Source organism: Triturus cristatus, chromosome 2_2, assembly GCF_964204655.1.
Source record: "Triturus cristatus chromosome 2_2, aTriCri1.1, whole genome shotgun sequence".
Classification (NCBI taxonomy): domain Eukaryota; kingdom Metazoa; phylum Chordata; class Amphibia; order Caudata; family Salamandridae; genus Triturus; species Triturus cristatus.
In genome coordinates, this window is record NC_140582.1 from 503,553,207 (window position 1) to 503,570,025 (window position 16,819).

Sequence of the window (16,819 nt, forward strand, 5' to 3'; positions counted from 1 at the left end):
ATTGTGGGAAATAATTTATTATTAATTATTTATTAGTTGGTCGTTAATTATTTTTAGTTAATTAATTGGCAAATTGTGTTAATTGTGTCATTTTGTTAGGAGCAGGTTTTGAGTTCTTAGGGGAATAGGGTGGGAAGTAATTTAATTATAATACATTAATTGAAATTTTTTATGTATTAGTTTTTATTTCATTTAGATTTTATAGTAATTAGTTTGTAATTAATTATGTTAATTGTGTCATTATTTTTAGGAGTGGGTGGTTTGGGTTTATAGGAGAATAGGGTGTGAAGTAATTTATTTAAAATTAATTAATAATTGTTGATTAATGCTAATTAAATAATTACATTTAAAATATGGCAATTTTTGATGTAAGTGGTGGGGTTTATAGTGGTAAAGGGTGGGAAGTAAATTCTTTTAAATTAATTAATAAGTTGTTGTCAATTGATATTAATTTATTAATGTAAAATTAGTCATGGAAATTGTGGAATGATTTTTAGGTGTGTGTTGTGGTATTTATTGGGGTAGAAGGTGGAAAGTAATTTATGGTTAATTAATTAATAATTAGTTGATTATTAATATTAATTTATCAATTGATACATATTTATGGTAAGTGTTTATTGTTATTTTATGTGTGTGTTTTGTTTTTATAGGGGTAACATTTGAGGAGTAAATTATTTTGTATTTGTTTAAAAAAAAATCGAATTAATAATATTTGTTTAATTGATAATTAATTATGTTAATTATGGAGGTACATTTAAAAAAGAAATGTGGCTTGTGAATTGTGTGGTGTTAAAATAAAAAATGTTACATTTATGTAATAATTAATGTTTTTGTTTATACAAATTTTCCATTAAAACATTGTTTTTTGTTTTTAAATTATTTTTGAGTTTTTAAAAAATAATCTTTCTAAGTATTTGTTAGATATTTTAACATTCTCATCTGTTTCTATCTTTCATAATATTTAAAACTTTTATATGTTTTATTTTTTTGTTTTTTTAAATCTTTTGTGTTGTTAATTTGTTTGTTTTTAATGTTGAACTCCCTCCAGTGGAAATATACATTTTTGTTCCTCTGCTATCCAACACTTTTCCTACTGTTGCACAAACTGGAGTGGGAATAGTAATACTTACCCCTCCGCTATCCAACACTTTCCCTACTGTTGCACTCACTTTAGTGTGAATAGTATTTTTTACCCCTCCTCTATCCAACACTTTCCCTACTGTTGCACTCACTGGAGTGGAACTAGTAATTTTTACCTCTCCGCTATCCAACACTTTCCCTACTATTGCGCCCACTGGAGTGGGAATCGTAATTTTTACCCATTCGCTATCCAACACTTTCCCTACTGTTGCACCCACTGGAGTGGGAATAGTCATTTTTACCTTTCCGCTATCCAACACTTTCCCTACTGTTTCACCCACTGGAGTGGGAATTGTAATTTTTACCCCTCCTCTCTTCAACATTTTCCCTACTGTTGCACTCACTGGAGTGGGAATATTAAGTTTTACCCCTCGGCTACCTCAAAACCTTCCCTACTGTTGCACTCACTGGTATGGGAATAGTAATTCTAACCCCTCCGCTATCCAACATTTTCCCTACTGTTGCACTCATTGGAGTGGGAATATTAAGTTTTACCCATTCGCTATCCAACACATTCCCTACTGTTGCACTCACTGGATTGGGAATATTACTTTTTACCCCTCCGCTATCCAATATTTTCTTTACTATTGTACCTTCTGGAGTGGGAATATTAGGTTTTACCCTTCGCTATCCAACACTTTCCCTACTGTTGTACTCATTGGAGTGCAAAATGTAATTTTAAAGACTATTAGATATTTTAATGATTTAATTTATAATATAATGTTTTTTTATTATATTTTTTTGTTATAAGTGAGTTTATTAATTGTTTTAAAGGAAATAGATATATATACATATATATATTACATTTTATATATGTATGTTTAAATAATTTTGTAATTAAATTAATGTTATTATATTTGTTAAAATGTATATTAAACCTAAATAATTTTTGTAAGTTAATTTTAATATTTAATATATTTAAGAATAATTTTTATTTAAATAAAAAAAACAATATTTTGTACATCTATAATTTTTACGTCGATATTTTAGTTTAGATATTTTTGTGCTTACAATTTTAAATATAGGATGTCGATATTTTTGACAATGATATTTGTGTATGGGGATATTTTGAGCATCGATATTCTAGCCTTACTGGCGTCTAAGGACAAGAGTGCTGCCTGTTCCCGGGAGTGTGTCTGGGTCATATGCAATCTTCTGAAAAGTCGACGCAGGTTCAACCTTGCGCTCCTGATACAGCGTCAGCGGCAAAGCTTCGATGCAGTGAAACAGGCCCTACGTGAACAAAACATTAAATACATGATGTTGTTTCCAGCCAAGTTGAAAATAATTGCTGAGGGCAAGACCTTCTTCTTCAACTTGCCAGAAGAGGTTGAGCGACTGGCTGGAAGGATGGAGAACGATTGGTTGTAAAGGGGGCAGGGCCCAACACGACATCCCCAAGGAGTGTGATGGTGACCAGAGAGGTGAAGACCAGGAACTCGACAACTCAACGCAGCGGCAACGACCAAATAAGTGACCACTTCTGGGGTACCATATTTGTAAAACTTTGAGTGCGTTTAAGGGGGATGGGGTGGGAGGGCCATTGAGACTGCTACTGAACTGAAGTTATGGAGAGCAGTCACAGAGACTATGCCGCTGGGAAAACTGGCAGATGCTGGACTAGAGACATACGCGCAGAAGTGCACTCAAAAAGAAATCTGGGGCATTGTTTATCCGAGTGTTACATGAGGTACCATGTGGCTGGAGGCTGGCGCGTACCCCACATTACTTGTTACCATTACACAGTTTGGGCGACGGGCACTCTGCATGTTGGGGAGGTGAGAGGTTTTCTACTTATGAGCAGGGTTGCGGGGGGTTGGGATATTGTTTAATTTGTGTTCCTTCTTGTTCTGATGGTTTTAGCTCAAGAAAATGCAAAATGCATGCACGGAGGGGAGGGATGGTGTTGGGGGGTGAAATACAGAACAAATTTGAGACAACATGGCTAGGATAATAGAGAGTCCCACGCATCTCAAGGACTGGACCTGGACTGTAAATGGTTTGGGGAATAAAATCAAATGCACTCTTGTACTACAACATATTAAAGGCACGCCCCAGGCGTCATAATGTTACAGGAGACACACATTAAGGGGAACAAGTACAAGGCGCTGGATCGCTTTGGCTACAAGCTGGTGCCTCATTCGGGGTACACATCTGATGCCAGGGGAGTTAAGATCCTGATGCGGTCTGCCTGCATGCTCATTTTGGAGAGGGTCTGGTCTGATGACGTTGGCTGCTGTGTGGCAGTAGCGGGGAGTTGGGAGGGATGCAGTATAAATTTCTGCTCGTTCTATGTGCCCCCAAGACTACAGATGATCGTCTTCCCAGCAATCAGTAAAATCCTTATAGGACTACCGAAGGGTATGCTCCAAGCTGGGGGTGATGCCAATGCAGTTTTAGATCCAGAGCTGGATCGCTTGAGTACTTCGGTGGGATGGGGGGGAGAGGCTTCTCCACGGCTTCCTGGCTGCTCTGGGGTTAGTAAACATCTGGAGGGCGCAAAACCTTCAACAGCAACAGTACACATAATACTCAGTGCACCATGGTTCTTTTTCCAGAATTGACTATCTATTCACGCAGGGCGACAAGGTGGGAGAATTTATAGCATCCATGCATATGGCTCTGGATATTTCAGACCACTCCCAGGTATCTGTCACAGTTCTGGGGCCGCCCGTTAATAAGGCGGCATTCCTGAAGATAGATCCATGGAGATTGAAAGATCATGTACTGAGGGATAAATTACGGGAGGGAACGGAATTGTATTTCCAGGAGAATGTTGGCAAGGTTGACTCACACTGTACACTATGGGAGGCCTACAATGCAGTCGTTAGGGGCCAAGTTAGGATTTTGTCTTAAGTTTGTCTTAAGTCTGTCTTAAGTCTGTCTTAAGTCTGCCTTAAGTTTATCTTAAGTTTGTCTTAAGTCAAACTTAAGACAAAATCCTAACTTTACTACTACTAAATGCCTTCTGTGAATACCAAAAGTAGTACGTTTAGGATTTTGTCTTAAGTTAGTTCTGTGAATCGGCCCCAGAGAGTTTAAACTTATGTTTTCACAGGTTGACCCTTGCTATATTAGGGTTGGAGCAAATCCTCTGGGCAAGGGGTTCCATATGGAGGGTGAAGACCAGGGGTGATAATGGATATCCCTGTCTTGTCCCCATTCTATCTGTACAGTGTGTGAAATAATCCTGTTGATTCTAATTTTCACAGTGGGCCTAGTCTATCCTGCTGGTACCATTTAATGAATTGCCTCCCTATTCCTCTGTCCCTCAGTACTTCCTTTCTAAAAGGTCATTCAACTCTATCAAACACCTTCTTGGCATTGAGGGACAGTTAAAGCATGGCACTCTTACACTTATTAGTTATATCAATAAGATGTAGGTCGTTTTTGTATGATTTCCCACCCTTTTCTTGGGAATAAGCACTACTTCACCAAGGTGTATTTGGACCTGCATCAGGTTTTGCAGTCAATTAGCTATTATTTTTGTGTAAATTAAATTTTAAAATTGATATTCAATAAGGAAATCAGCCTGTAGAAGCTCAGGCTGTTTAAAAAAGGACTGATACTCAGTAGTGGTAGCAAAGTTGACAAGAGGCTCCTATAGAAAGCCAAGGTGAACTCATCAGGTCCAGGAGACTTGCAGAAAATAAGGGCCTTGCTCCCCTAAATCATTTCCTATGCCGTTTTGAGGGCTCCATGCTAGGCAATTTTGCTAATATTAGAGTATTGTACAAATCATCTAATGGATATGTCATCAGTCAGCTAAATAAAGCATCTGATAGAATTGTGCAAATGCCTCCCCTTTGTTATGGTGTTCCATTTTAAGGTTGCCGGCAAAGGTTCTGATAGCCAGACAGTGGGATTAAATTAGTTTTATTCTCAATGTGGCTGCTAGAAGTCTCACTGCCTTATTATCCCTATTTTGATGCATGTCTGCTAGATTTGTTAAGAGTCTCAGTTGGTACTGTAAATATATTATCTGATGATGTGTCATTTTGGAGAAAGTTTTACCTCTTCCAACATTCATAGCGCAATGTCTTGTAGCATCATTGTGCGAATTCTGGCTAGCCTAATGCTTTCCGCTATACATGTCCCCAGGAGGATGGCTTTCAGTGAGTCTCATAATATCACTGTACTGTGCAGCTGTCCTCTGGAAGGTGTAGCTCTGCAGAGTAGGCCTATAACAGATTACTCTCATTTACTTTTCGCTTAGACCATTGCCATCAGGTCGCTGCAGTTGTCACCCACCACATTGGGTTGCTCTTAGGTTGCTAGTCACCAAATTGTGCCCCTCTCTATCTACCAATGCTCAAAGTGCCTCCTCTAGCTGCATATAACCCAAGGGGAAACCGTTTGAGGCATTTCTTGAGTTAATCTACAGGGGGATTAGCAATGACACACCCAGTAGCCAAAGTCTGGTCTCCTCGCGATGTCCTGGTGGACCCTCCCCTCCCAGGCCTTTTGCTTGTAGGTTTGGGCAGTGGTGCAACCCCCACTCAGGCAAGTCTCCGCAGACCAAACCATTGTGCCTTGGCCCGTGGGGCTCGAATCACTCCATCAAGGCACCTCAAAACAGTACATGATACATTTCAGAACTTGTCACCCAGCTCTGGGTATGTGCAGCAACAGCACCCTTAGTTCAGCAAGTGTTGTTTTCTTCTATTTTATCTGGTGTGCATTGTGCAGCCACCCCAGTCAACGATTGCATATATCACCCCAAGGTCAAAGTTGGTCTCCTCGACCTACGAGTTGCCTGGACAGGAAATTGAAACTTGGATGGCCCCTGTTAGCGGGCCCATGCAGTGAGGTGGTCCATCTCACACTCATTGTCCTCCTCTAAATTCTACTGCTCGCATTCCCCAGTTGGGCAGTGTCTCCTTTCTATCAGTAGGCCGCCAGGGGTTTGCCACTTGGGCTCACCTCCATCTTGAGCACTGTTGTACTGTTAGTGAGGCATCCCGAGGAGCAGCATTCTGACCTTGGACTCCACTGCCGCTCTTCGGAGTGTCCGCTCACCTTCTAGATATGCTTGATGGCCTTTTGGAGAACACAGCACTCCTCCAGCCACTCGGCCCTTCAGAACATTATCTTAGGTGAAATCCACCCTAATGTATGCTTTTATGTGTGTGGAATTACTAACATATAATATTAGAGTGTACAACAGGCAAAATGTGCACAAAACACGATAGTATGATTTTCTAGTTAAAAATAATGAGAATAATGTTGTCTAGATGTTGTTCTGTTTTTCTAACTGCAGAAAATAAACAACAAAATAAAAAGCTTCATTCTTCGTGAAAGTCTAGTTTTAGAAATTATTCTCATTCCTGCTAAATAAGCTAGGCCCTAAAAATGTTAGAGGATGCGTTTTTCCACGCTCCTGTCCTTCAAAAGTTTCAAATGTTTCCTTAGAGTATAGATATTTAGTTTATTTCTGAATAAATCATTAGAGTTCTTTCCTGTCTAGGCGAAAAATGTAGATGACGAGTGTAATTGTTACAGTATTATAAATACATTTGTAACTCCCAAGGAAGTTATACAATATTTAGACAAAGAGTGTTTAGAAAACGGTAGTAAAGTCACTGTCAGTAGAATAACCAATGGAGGGGCTTGTTGAAGAGAGAGAATGCAACATATTAACGGAAGAAAGGAAGTGGCGTACTATAAAGATTCCTGTGAGAAAGTGTTCCTGGGCTCGTTCACAAGATTGGTGACCTGTCTCTGCGTTCGTGGTATGCTGAATGCCGTGCTGATTCCTGATTCTCTGGCTGGCGTATCCTGAATATCCTAAAGACTTTATTAAAGACTTTTGCTCATCATCGGCTGGTGGTTCTACTTTGCTATACCCTAAAGGCCGCGGGGTTAGCTTTTCAGACTAATTGCACGCTATGCATTAGTATTTCCGTTACGTAAGTGAACTGTGTTTCGCTGATGTTTTCTCTCCCTCTCACTCCTCTATACCTGATGATCTGATGTCTTCATAAATGTGCTGTTGTGATGTTGTGAATCTGAACGGTACCTTTGAGAAGTGACATTCTAACTTGTAACTGTATTTGACCATTCATTATTATAAAATAACATGAAAAACTATACAGAAAAGAATAGTGTTTGTCTTTATTACTGAGTTTTAGTGGTTATTTGGACATATTGGAATGACTAATGTTTAGCGTATTTCTTCATTTTAGGTCTTCATGAGGAAATAGCATTCCATCTTTCATTATTTAGTCCCTTTTAGCTCTACCAAAGATCCATCGGAGAAACTTTGATTTTGCTAACTTAGGGGCTCATTATAATGGCGGGCAGACATCAGTCCACCCGCCATCATAACAGTGATGGGGCCGCCCTCCAGACGAGCGGCGGTCCCACCAGTGCAATTAGGATGCGCCTGCCAGTATGGCGGGCGCATCCTGGCCTTTTACCATTGCGGACGGTGCTGCTGGCTGCAGCACTGCCCGCAATGGTAAAAGAGCCTGCACAGCATTTTCCTGCGCCACTTGGTGCATGGAACTGCAGGGGGGTACCATGGGTACCCCCCAGTGCACACCCACCCCCCCTCCACAGATGAGTCCCGCAACGGGCCCCCAAAGCCAGTCTCCGCCTGTCTTTGTGCGGCAGGATATCAGCTGCAAAAAGACAGGCTGAAGGGCATATCATAATCATTACGGTGGTGCCTGCACGGCACCGCTGTAATGTTGCCCTGGTTCCGGGTTTCGCAAGGCGGGCAGAAAAGGACCGCCTTGCGAACCATGGCGGATGGACTTTCCGTCCGCCACGGAACCTTTGTGAATCCCACTGCCATCCTAATTTGGCGGTGGGTAAATATCATTCTGATGGCGGGAGGATTGCCACCGCTGGCCAGGGGTGGTGATCCTCCCACCATCATATGAGCCCCTTAGTGATAATGACTTATGGGCCCGTCATTAGAGTTACATTTCCAACTACTAAATAGCGGGTTTCGCAAGGCGGGCAGAAAAGGACCACCTTGCGAACCATGGCGGACGGACTTTCCGTCCGCCACGGAACCTTTGTGAATCCCACTGCCATCCTAATTTGGCGGTGGGTAAATATCATTCTGATGGCGGGAGGATTGCCACCGCTGGCCCGGGGGGGTGATCCTCCCACCATCATAATGAGCCCCTTAGTGATAATGACTTATGTGCCCGTCATTAGAGTTACATTTCCAACTAGTAAATAGCGGTTGGTGTGGATAGGTGAGATGATAAAAGTCCTTCAACGCTTCTGCTGCATCAATATTTAGTAAAGGCAAGTGTTCATAGGCTCTAAACTCTGAAGGACGCTGTGTGGAACCATTGTTACACATCTCTAAATGCCATGTATTACGCTTTGCAGAATTTTTGATTTTTTTCTCCTACTTCTGGGACACAAGTCACCTGACTCATATTGAGCTCTGCTCAATTTCAGCAACATGACTGATATGTAACCCGAGTGAACTGTCAGATTTTCACAAATGTACCCTTGTAGAAAGAGAGATTCATACACGTAAGGCTAGTTGAGTATATGCACATCTGGACCACATATGTCTACTAGTATTTTACTATACTGGCATTCAGTTAACTCCTACTACCCCTGATGAGGTGCTGAAGTGCATTTCTGCAGAAGCAGCATGCTGCTCGAGGATTCCCACTGCTAGTTGTTAGTCACATATCGCAATATGATTATTCTATTCATGTTGTTCCAGTTTAAAAATATGCAGTTTAAGTAGGTTTCTCAAACTAGTATGTGAAGTTAATTTTATTCATATGCGAAGGCTGGATGAGTGTGCAAACAAGATAGTGGCATAGTATCATTGTGAAAGCTGTTATTAGTCAAAGCTGTTTGTATTTTCAGGTTGCCATGCTGAGCCATGAACATTCTTATCACACTATGGGCCATATGTAGGTAAATTTATTTTACCGATTCATAAATACCGAATTTTACCGAATCGGTATTTATGAATCGGTAAGTTATATGTAGGCAATCATTCAGTAATAATTACCGAATCGGTAACAATCGGTATTCAAGAATCGGAATTTACCGAATCGGTAAATACCGAGGTTGTATTTACCGAATCGGTAAATACCGAATCGGTAGTTACCGAATCGGAAATACAAAAACACATGACTGGATGAATCAGCCAATCCTGTGCAACCAAACCCCACCCAACCAGGAAGTGGCCACACCCAGGCAGGTGCACACAATCATCAGACTCTGGAGAGGCTGGGAGTGCAGAGGAGAGGCAGGGAGCCAGTGCCTGATTGTGCAGCTCAAACTCACAATGTCCAGCCAGGAGACACAGAGAGATGGAGGGAAAAGGAGGAGAAAGCAGAAATTTAGCCCCAAGGAACTGCAGGTACTAGTGGAGGAGGTGGTGAAGCAGCACCAGAAGCTGTTTGGGAGGCAGTCCCTGCAAGTGCCTGAGTCGGAGAAGCGTAACATATGGCTGGGAATCCGGGCGCAGGTCAATGCTATTGGAGTGACCCCCAGGGACATTGAGGTACTGAAAAAGCGCTGGTACGACCTAAGGATCGTCACGAAGAGGAAGATGGGGGAACTGCAGAAGGAGGCCAGCCGGACAGGAGGTGGAAGGAACAGGGCACCTGCCCTTACCGAACTGGAGGAGCTGGTGGAGTCCACAATAGAGCCCGAGAGTGTCGTGGGGCTTGGGGATGCCGACAGCTCTGCCAGAGCCGCCACCCAACAAGGTAAGACGCATGCACAGCAATGTTGCCCCCCCTACCCCTATCCCACATCCCCAATTGCGAAATGAGTATCCCACTCCAGTCCATGTGTTAGTGCATACTGGCAATGCATTATGGGAGATGTAGTCTGGGAAACCCCAACCATGAACTGAATAGCACAGAACAACAAGGCATGGTACACACATTAGCGAAAAGCAGGCAGAGGACAATGTGAGAGTGTAACAGAAATGTATTGTGATGCTTGCAATGCAGGGCTTCAGGTACACGAGTTGATGTTGCATTTCTGTCCACAGATGATACATTGCGCAGGACTGCACATGCAACAGGAGAGAGGGCACACCGGCAAGACAGTTCAGGGCTGGCCAGCACAAGTTCTGCCCAGAGATCATTGCCACAGCCAGCACCACCACCACCACAGCCAGCATCACCACCACAGCCAGAATCAGCACCACAGCCAGCATCACCACTCATGCTTGAGTCACCGGCCACATCACCGCCTGCATTGGTGAGGTCGAGGAGGCGTGCTGCTGCCAGGTTGCGAGTGTTAGAGTCCTCATCTGACGACAGCAGGGGCCCGGAGCCAACCACTGTGCCCCAGGATGGGAGCCATGCCACTGTGCCCTCCACCTCAGAGGGAGCACACACAGGTGCCAGACGGCGCCGCAGGTCTCGGGTGCAGAGTCCACCAGCACACGATGAGAGCCATGGGGTGTTCTCGGGGCTTGAGGGCAACATGTTGAAGATACAGCGCCTACAAACAAAGGCAGTGATGTCAGTTCAGCGCCAAATGCGGGGACTGAAAGCTACATTTGACAACATGGACAGGGGCATCAGCGCTATGGCGGTGGGGATGAGTGAGATGGCTGCGGGCATGCGGGACATGTCCCAGTCCGTCAAGCTGTTGTGCAGCAAGTATGATGCAGACAGAGCTGCACGGCGCCGGGAACGGCAGAGGAGAGATAGTAATACGAGGGCACTCAACCGGCTGGCAACTGCCACTTCACTGCTCTGCAGGCGCTCTGTGGCTATGCAGGAGGGCCTGACACACTGCAGCAGCGACGTTTCGAGGGGGATGGTGCAGGTCACCAGTGCACTGGAAGTGCTACTGACAAGCCAGGTGGCCACAACTGGTGCTGGGGATGCTGCGGAAAGCATCGAAACCAGCAGCAGGAGCAGCATAACCCCCCCGGTCACAGATACACGCAGGAGCAGCAGGCGGCATGGGGCTGCCACTAGTGAGGATGCACAATCCGTGGCATCCCACACTGTAGTGCGTGGCCGCAAACAGTAATGCTGCACGGCATAGCCTAAGACAATTGGGTGACGTAACCCTGGACTTGCTAGTAGTCATTACACAATGTTGCCAGAATGGCTTTTTCTTGGTGTTGTGGCGTAGTGCCGCATTATTAAACTACGTCATGACATCCAACAACTGGCTGTGTCCCCTTACTTACTCAGAAATAGTTGCATGTGATCTCTGCCAGTCTCTCTCTCCCATCTGTTGCTGTTGGCACTCCAGCTGCATTGGCCTCTGGCTGTCCTGACTCATCCTCATTGTCCTCAAAATCTGTTTGTTCCACCTCTGTACCTCTCTTCGTGGCAAGGTTGTGCAGCATTGCACAAGTGGCAATGATCTTGCAACAGATGATGGGTGTGTACTGGCGTGCGCCTCCCCTTTTGTGGAGGCAGCGGAACCTGCTTTTCAATAGTCCAAACGTGCGCTCCACCACGTTGCGTGTAGATTTGTGTGCCACGTTATATCGTCTCTCACTCTGGGTTGATGGGTGTAGGTAGGGAGTGAGGATGAATGACTGCACGGCATATGCACTGTCGCCTAGGTGAGTATGAGAGAACCATCAGTCACATGCCTCAATACACGATAATTTGCACTTAGTAGAATGGAGCGTCACTGTTACTTACCTAGCAGGTATCCTTCTCCAAATTCTCCCGCAAGCAGTCGTGTGTAGATCCCACTGTTCTGGAAGATGAAGGAGTCGTGGGTGCTCCCAGGAAACTTAGCTACGATATCAGTGATGATGTTCCCTGCATCGCAGATCACCTGCACATTTATGGAGTGGGTGGACTTTCTGTTCCTGTAGATGTGCTCAGTGGCAGCTGGTGGGCAGATTGGAATGTGTGTGCCATCAATACAGCCTATGACATGGGGGAACTGTGCCATGTGATAAAAGTCTGTTTTGGTTTTCTGCAGTTCAGCCTGTGTGTTTGGGAAGCTGATGTAGTGGTGCATTCTCTGCATCACGGCATCCAGGAACTTCCTGAAGAAACGGGACAGGCAACTCTGGGATACACCGCCCACCGCAGCTATCACCCCCTGGTAACTGCCAGATGCGAGTAGATGTAGGCTGCAGAGCACCTGCACATGCGGTGGTATGGCATGCGCCCTTCTTGTTGGCTGGTTCAGGAGTGGGTGCAGGTCCCTTATCAGGTCCATGATGGTTTGTGGGTGTAGCCTGTACCTTTCATGTATCTCAGGCTCAGTCTGTTGAAAGAGTGTGATGCGCTGTCTGTAAATGCGTTCCTCCCGTCTCCAAATCCTCAGACCTGCTGCCTGTAGACGTAGGTGCCTTGCAATGACATACAGAGCGGCCATGTTGTCCATGCTGTTGCATTTTGGGATTGCTTATATGCACTGTTGATGCTTACCACCTGCTTTCAATCTGTGTTAATTACCGACTCTTAATTACCGAATTTCATGGATTTCTTAAATACCGAATTTACCTACATGTCTTTTCTCTTTTTACCACTTCTTATTTACCGATTCGGTAAATATGTATTCGGTAAATATGAATCAGTATTTTAGAACTCGGTAATTATGAATCGGTATTTACCGATTCATATTTACTGAAAACTGGTTTTTGGCCTCCTACATCTCACTTGACTAAATACCGGTCGGTAACGGGATATTTACCGAATTTCGTCCGTTACCGACCGGTATTTAGCTACCTACATATGGCCCTATTTGTTTAGACCACTGTGTAATAATCACAGTAGTGGGCTTTTGTGGAGAGGTATGCTGTTGCTACTTGATTACCATATTAAGTATAGTGTATACGTACATTATCATTTTATCCAATATACAATAGTAATGTTACTGTATGTCATGCATAAATGATCTAATAATTCGTAGCTAGTGATTTAAACATTGGCATTATCTGGTTCATGGAGTATAGCATTGCTGGTTCCTGTAACGCTGGACCTTTCGAGAGACTGGTCAGTTACCGCTGATATATTCAGGTAGGAAACATCCACGACTACACCATCCACCAGAATTCAAATGATTCTCTGCAGCTTGTTTCTTTGCCAGAAGTGAATTCCAAAATGTGGCTGCCTGGATCAAGAAGAATGGATATCTGAAGAGTTTTTTCCTATATTGTGGTATAATAAATTGTTGTGCTAATCTGGAGTACGATGTACTTTTTTGAGAGTATCTCTTTAGTTTGATCTGCAGGAAAACCGGTCCCTTCCTGTTCACTGTTTTATGTGTGATGGAGTAACCCCCTTCATCCACTAGGGAAGGACTGCAAAAATTGTCAGCAAAAGGCAAATTATATAAAATAGTAAACAGAACGACTTGTCAGTTTAATATTTTGGTAATTTTATGGTTTTTCAATATAATGTTTGTAGGACGTATTTAGAGCATTATACATTTTAAAGTTGGTTTCATGAGATAAAGACAGGTAAGCTCTAATAAAAACCATTGTTGTTCATATGGAAGTTAAGATTAAACACATCTCTTTATGCAGCTGAGGCAGTGATTTCCTTTCACCCTAAGTTCTCACATGGGTTTTCCCCACGGTCGTTTAGCCATCAGCTGATGGCCCAGCCAATAGTATCAGAGTGCAAACATCATTTGGTAAAAAGGCATATTGTCTGTTGCCAGGAGGATTGGTGAAAATAGGAAAAGTTTGTTATATTAATTAAAATGTCTTATTTTGTAGGTCATGACATGCCTTCCTTTTGCAAAAGCGCTCAGATTTCAAACCGAAAACGGTCGCACCATGTCAAAATACCCCAAGTAAGTGCAGGGATGACCACTGGTATATTTATTTTTTTCCAAGTGATTTTTTTTAACGTTTTTCCAATGTACATATTCGACAAACAATAATCACTTACATTGAGTATTATGGTTAATACATATCTGCTTAATTTGTGCCGGTGTTTGCCAGTGCTTTACACCGGCACCTCTTTCTAAACACATTCACCTATTTATTCACCACATGGTGGAGCTGTGTGTCTATTTTTTAGGAGAATTCCTCAGTGGCGATTTAATAACTTTTAAACAAGCACAAAGGTACAGTTGTCACTGGCATTTGGTAGTGGTGGGAGGAAGAGGGCTGGTGCCAGCTGCAGTTGACTCCCGAGAAATACTTTGGGCCCTGGCACATACTTTTTTTACAAATTAAGTACTGATATACATGAACTATTTCTCGTTCAGGTTGGTGCATTCAGTCTGATGATCTGCTGCCCTCTCCACCTATCATGTAGTGGACAAGGGCCAGTTTACTTAAATTTATTGTAACCAATCAACAGGGCCCTCAATCTCCCAACTGAGAAATGGTTTAACTTTGTGGTAGCGTCTTAGCAGTTACTTTGCACACTTCTAACTTGTTTTGGGTTAGTCTTGGTGTCCATCCCTATTAACCCTCTACCTTGTCAGACAGAGCTGTCTCTACAGTCCCTATCAGCACTGCTGCCTACACTCAGCATGTGTGTGTACCCTCATACAAGGAGGGGACTAAGGAGCCCTATCCAAGAATTTTCTCTGTGGTTGTCTGTTTTGGCATGAATCAAAAAAAGGGGGAGTTAGAGACCTCTGCGCTGTTTGGACTATCTTTCCACCCTTCTTCATAGTTTGAAAACAGAAAGTTTTCTTAAAATAACCCTCACCCACCTAGATTTCCCATGGTGGCTTGCTTCATCTTAGTGTTCTTTCAATCCCACTGCGGAACGGGCGTGCTGCAACGAAGACGTGCAAGGACTTTTAGTCAAATGCTATAAAGAGGCGGAGGTATAAGAGTGTGTGGGTCTAATCTAGGGTTAAAAAATACCTGGCTAAGTAGGAACAAATATTTTATTCAATCCTCTTGCTGGAAGAAGCCTATGATGAAGCATGCCACTATGGGAAATCTTTCTGTTTATAAACTATGAAGAAGAGTGGAAAGATAGTCCAAACAGCGCGGAGTGACTCTTTTTGGGTGTCTATTTTAGCAGTCAGTTTTTCCAGGTATGTGTCCCTTGTGTCGCCCTGGGGGATCCTTTAGTCCTCTTGCTCGCAGAGATAGGCACACCTGCAGCTCAGCAGTAGCACACTTGCAGAGATCCAATAACAAAGGTTTTAGTGTGGGAGCCGTAGGCGATTTCCAGGTCGTTGCTATTCATCAAGTCTGTAAACATCATCACATATTTATTATTTTTGGAATGTAGCAGACATGTTATTTCTACTGTCAATGATGTTGTGTCAGCCCAGAACCGTGCAATTACCGGACAAACCCTGACTGCTTCTGAGCATGTACACTTAGACAAATTACGATTTGACCGCAGATACATTTTGTTTAGGAACTTTGGGGTTAGGTAGGTTTGATGTCAATAATTAAATTGGGTCTATTTGAGTCTAGAAATGCAGGAGACCCTCTTAAGATATTTTAGTGTGGTCTCCCATTGCTTATTCAACAAATCTTGACCAACATGGCCTAGGGGTCATTGACCTCCACCTCGGGGGGGGGGGGCGGCTTTGCAGTTGAGCTGCCGCAGAAAACAATTCATAATGTTGTGTCCCTAGGCCCACCCTGTCCAAGGGGTTGTACGGTTGTCGCAGATCCTCAAGTTTTCTGCCCGTCTCCTACTTTAGATCTGAGAGTATACTATACAGATTACGAAAAAGGCTCTTGGACAGGATCACAAGCAATGTCAGGAAATGTTATAATAATCTGGGTAATTGCAACATTTTGGCAATGGCCACCCTACCTATTGGGGAGAGGGGCAGCACTTTTCAGAAGTACAAAGATGAGTGTATCCTTGTGAGTGCCACCCCCAGATTGCCCTCTATGCTTTCTTAGTCTGAGTGTTATACATTAGCGCCTAAGTAATAGAACATTGTAGGTCTCCACTCAATCTCTACTTTGGCTAGTACTTCCTTCTCTGCTACCGATAACCCAAGTAGTATGAACAGGCATGCTTTTGACCAATTTTGCTTTAATCCTGAATATGTGGCAAACGCGTTGAATAGTTGCATCACTGGATGAATATCTCTCCATATATCATGGAGTTACACTTGTGTTTCATCCATGTACATGGACACTGTGTCCCATGGATCACCACTCAGCAATCCCCAGTCTGAATGCCAGCTTCTGAACAGGTTTGCCAATGGTTACATGGCAATGGCAAATATTATCTGGGACAATGGGCTCCTCTCCCTATGTAAAAGGCATTCAAGATGTTGTGCGGACTCTGACTATGGGCTTAGAGTAAATGAATTTGATCCATTGCATAATTTCTCACCCAGTCCCATTTCTTCAGGTACAGCCAAGAGATATGGCCACCCCTATGTATCGAAAGCTGTTTTGATGTCTTTTAAGGACAGCGCCACAGAAAGGAAGCCCTCCCAAGACAATTCTGCCATTAGGCAAAATAATCAGCGCAAATTTAGAAACGTGTTGTGGCCAGTTGTAAAACCATTTTAGTTTCAGATGAACCAGTGTGGATAGGCAGGGCATCAGTCTATTGACTATCACCTTCCCCAATACTATGCAATCCATGTTCAACAAGGATAGAGGTCTGTTTGAGCACACCTCCAAGGGGTCTTGGCCTTGTTTGAGAAGCACAACTACCAAAGCCTCTCTCTTTGTCCCTATTAGGATTCCCCTTTCACTAGCATCACTATACAATTGATGGATCCTTGGTGCTACTTTAGCTCTGTGGGTGGAGTAAAACTCCACCGGGAGCCCATATGTCTCAGAAGT

The 16,819-nt window shown here is 43.4% G+C and overlaps 1 protein-coding gene across 1 annotated transcript in view; it reads left to right on the forward strand.

Moving 5' to 3' along the window:
- LOC146862426 (uncharacterized) overlaps positions 1 to 16,819 on the forward strand; it is a 312,505-nt gene that overhangs the window by 97,954 nt on the left and 197,732 nt on the right. Inside the window, exon 3 of the mRNA XM_085643263.1 lies at positions 13,799 to 13,875. Within this exon, the coding sequence (XP_085499389.1) occupies positions 13,799 to 13,875 (77 nt within the window). The remainder of the gene's footprint in view (positions 1 to 13,798; positions 13,876 to 16,819) is intronic.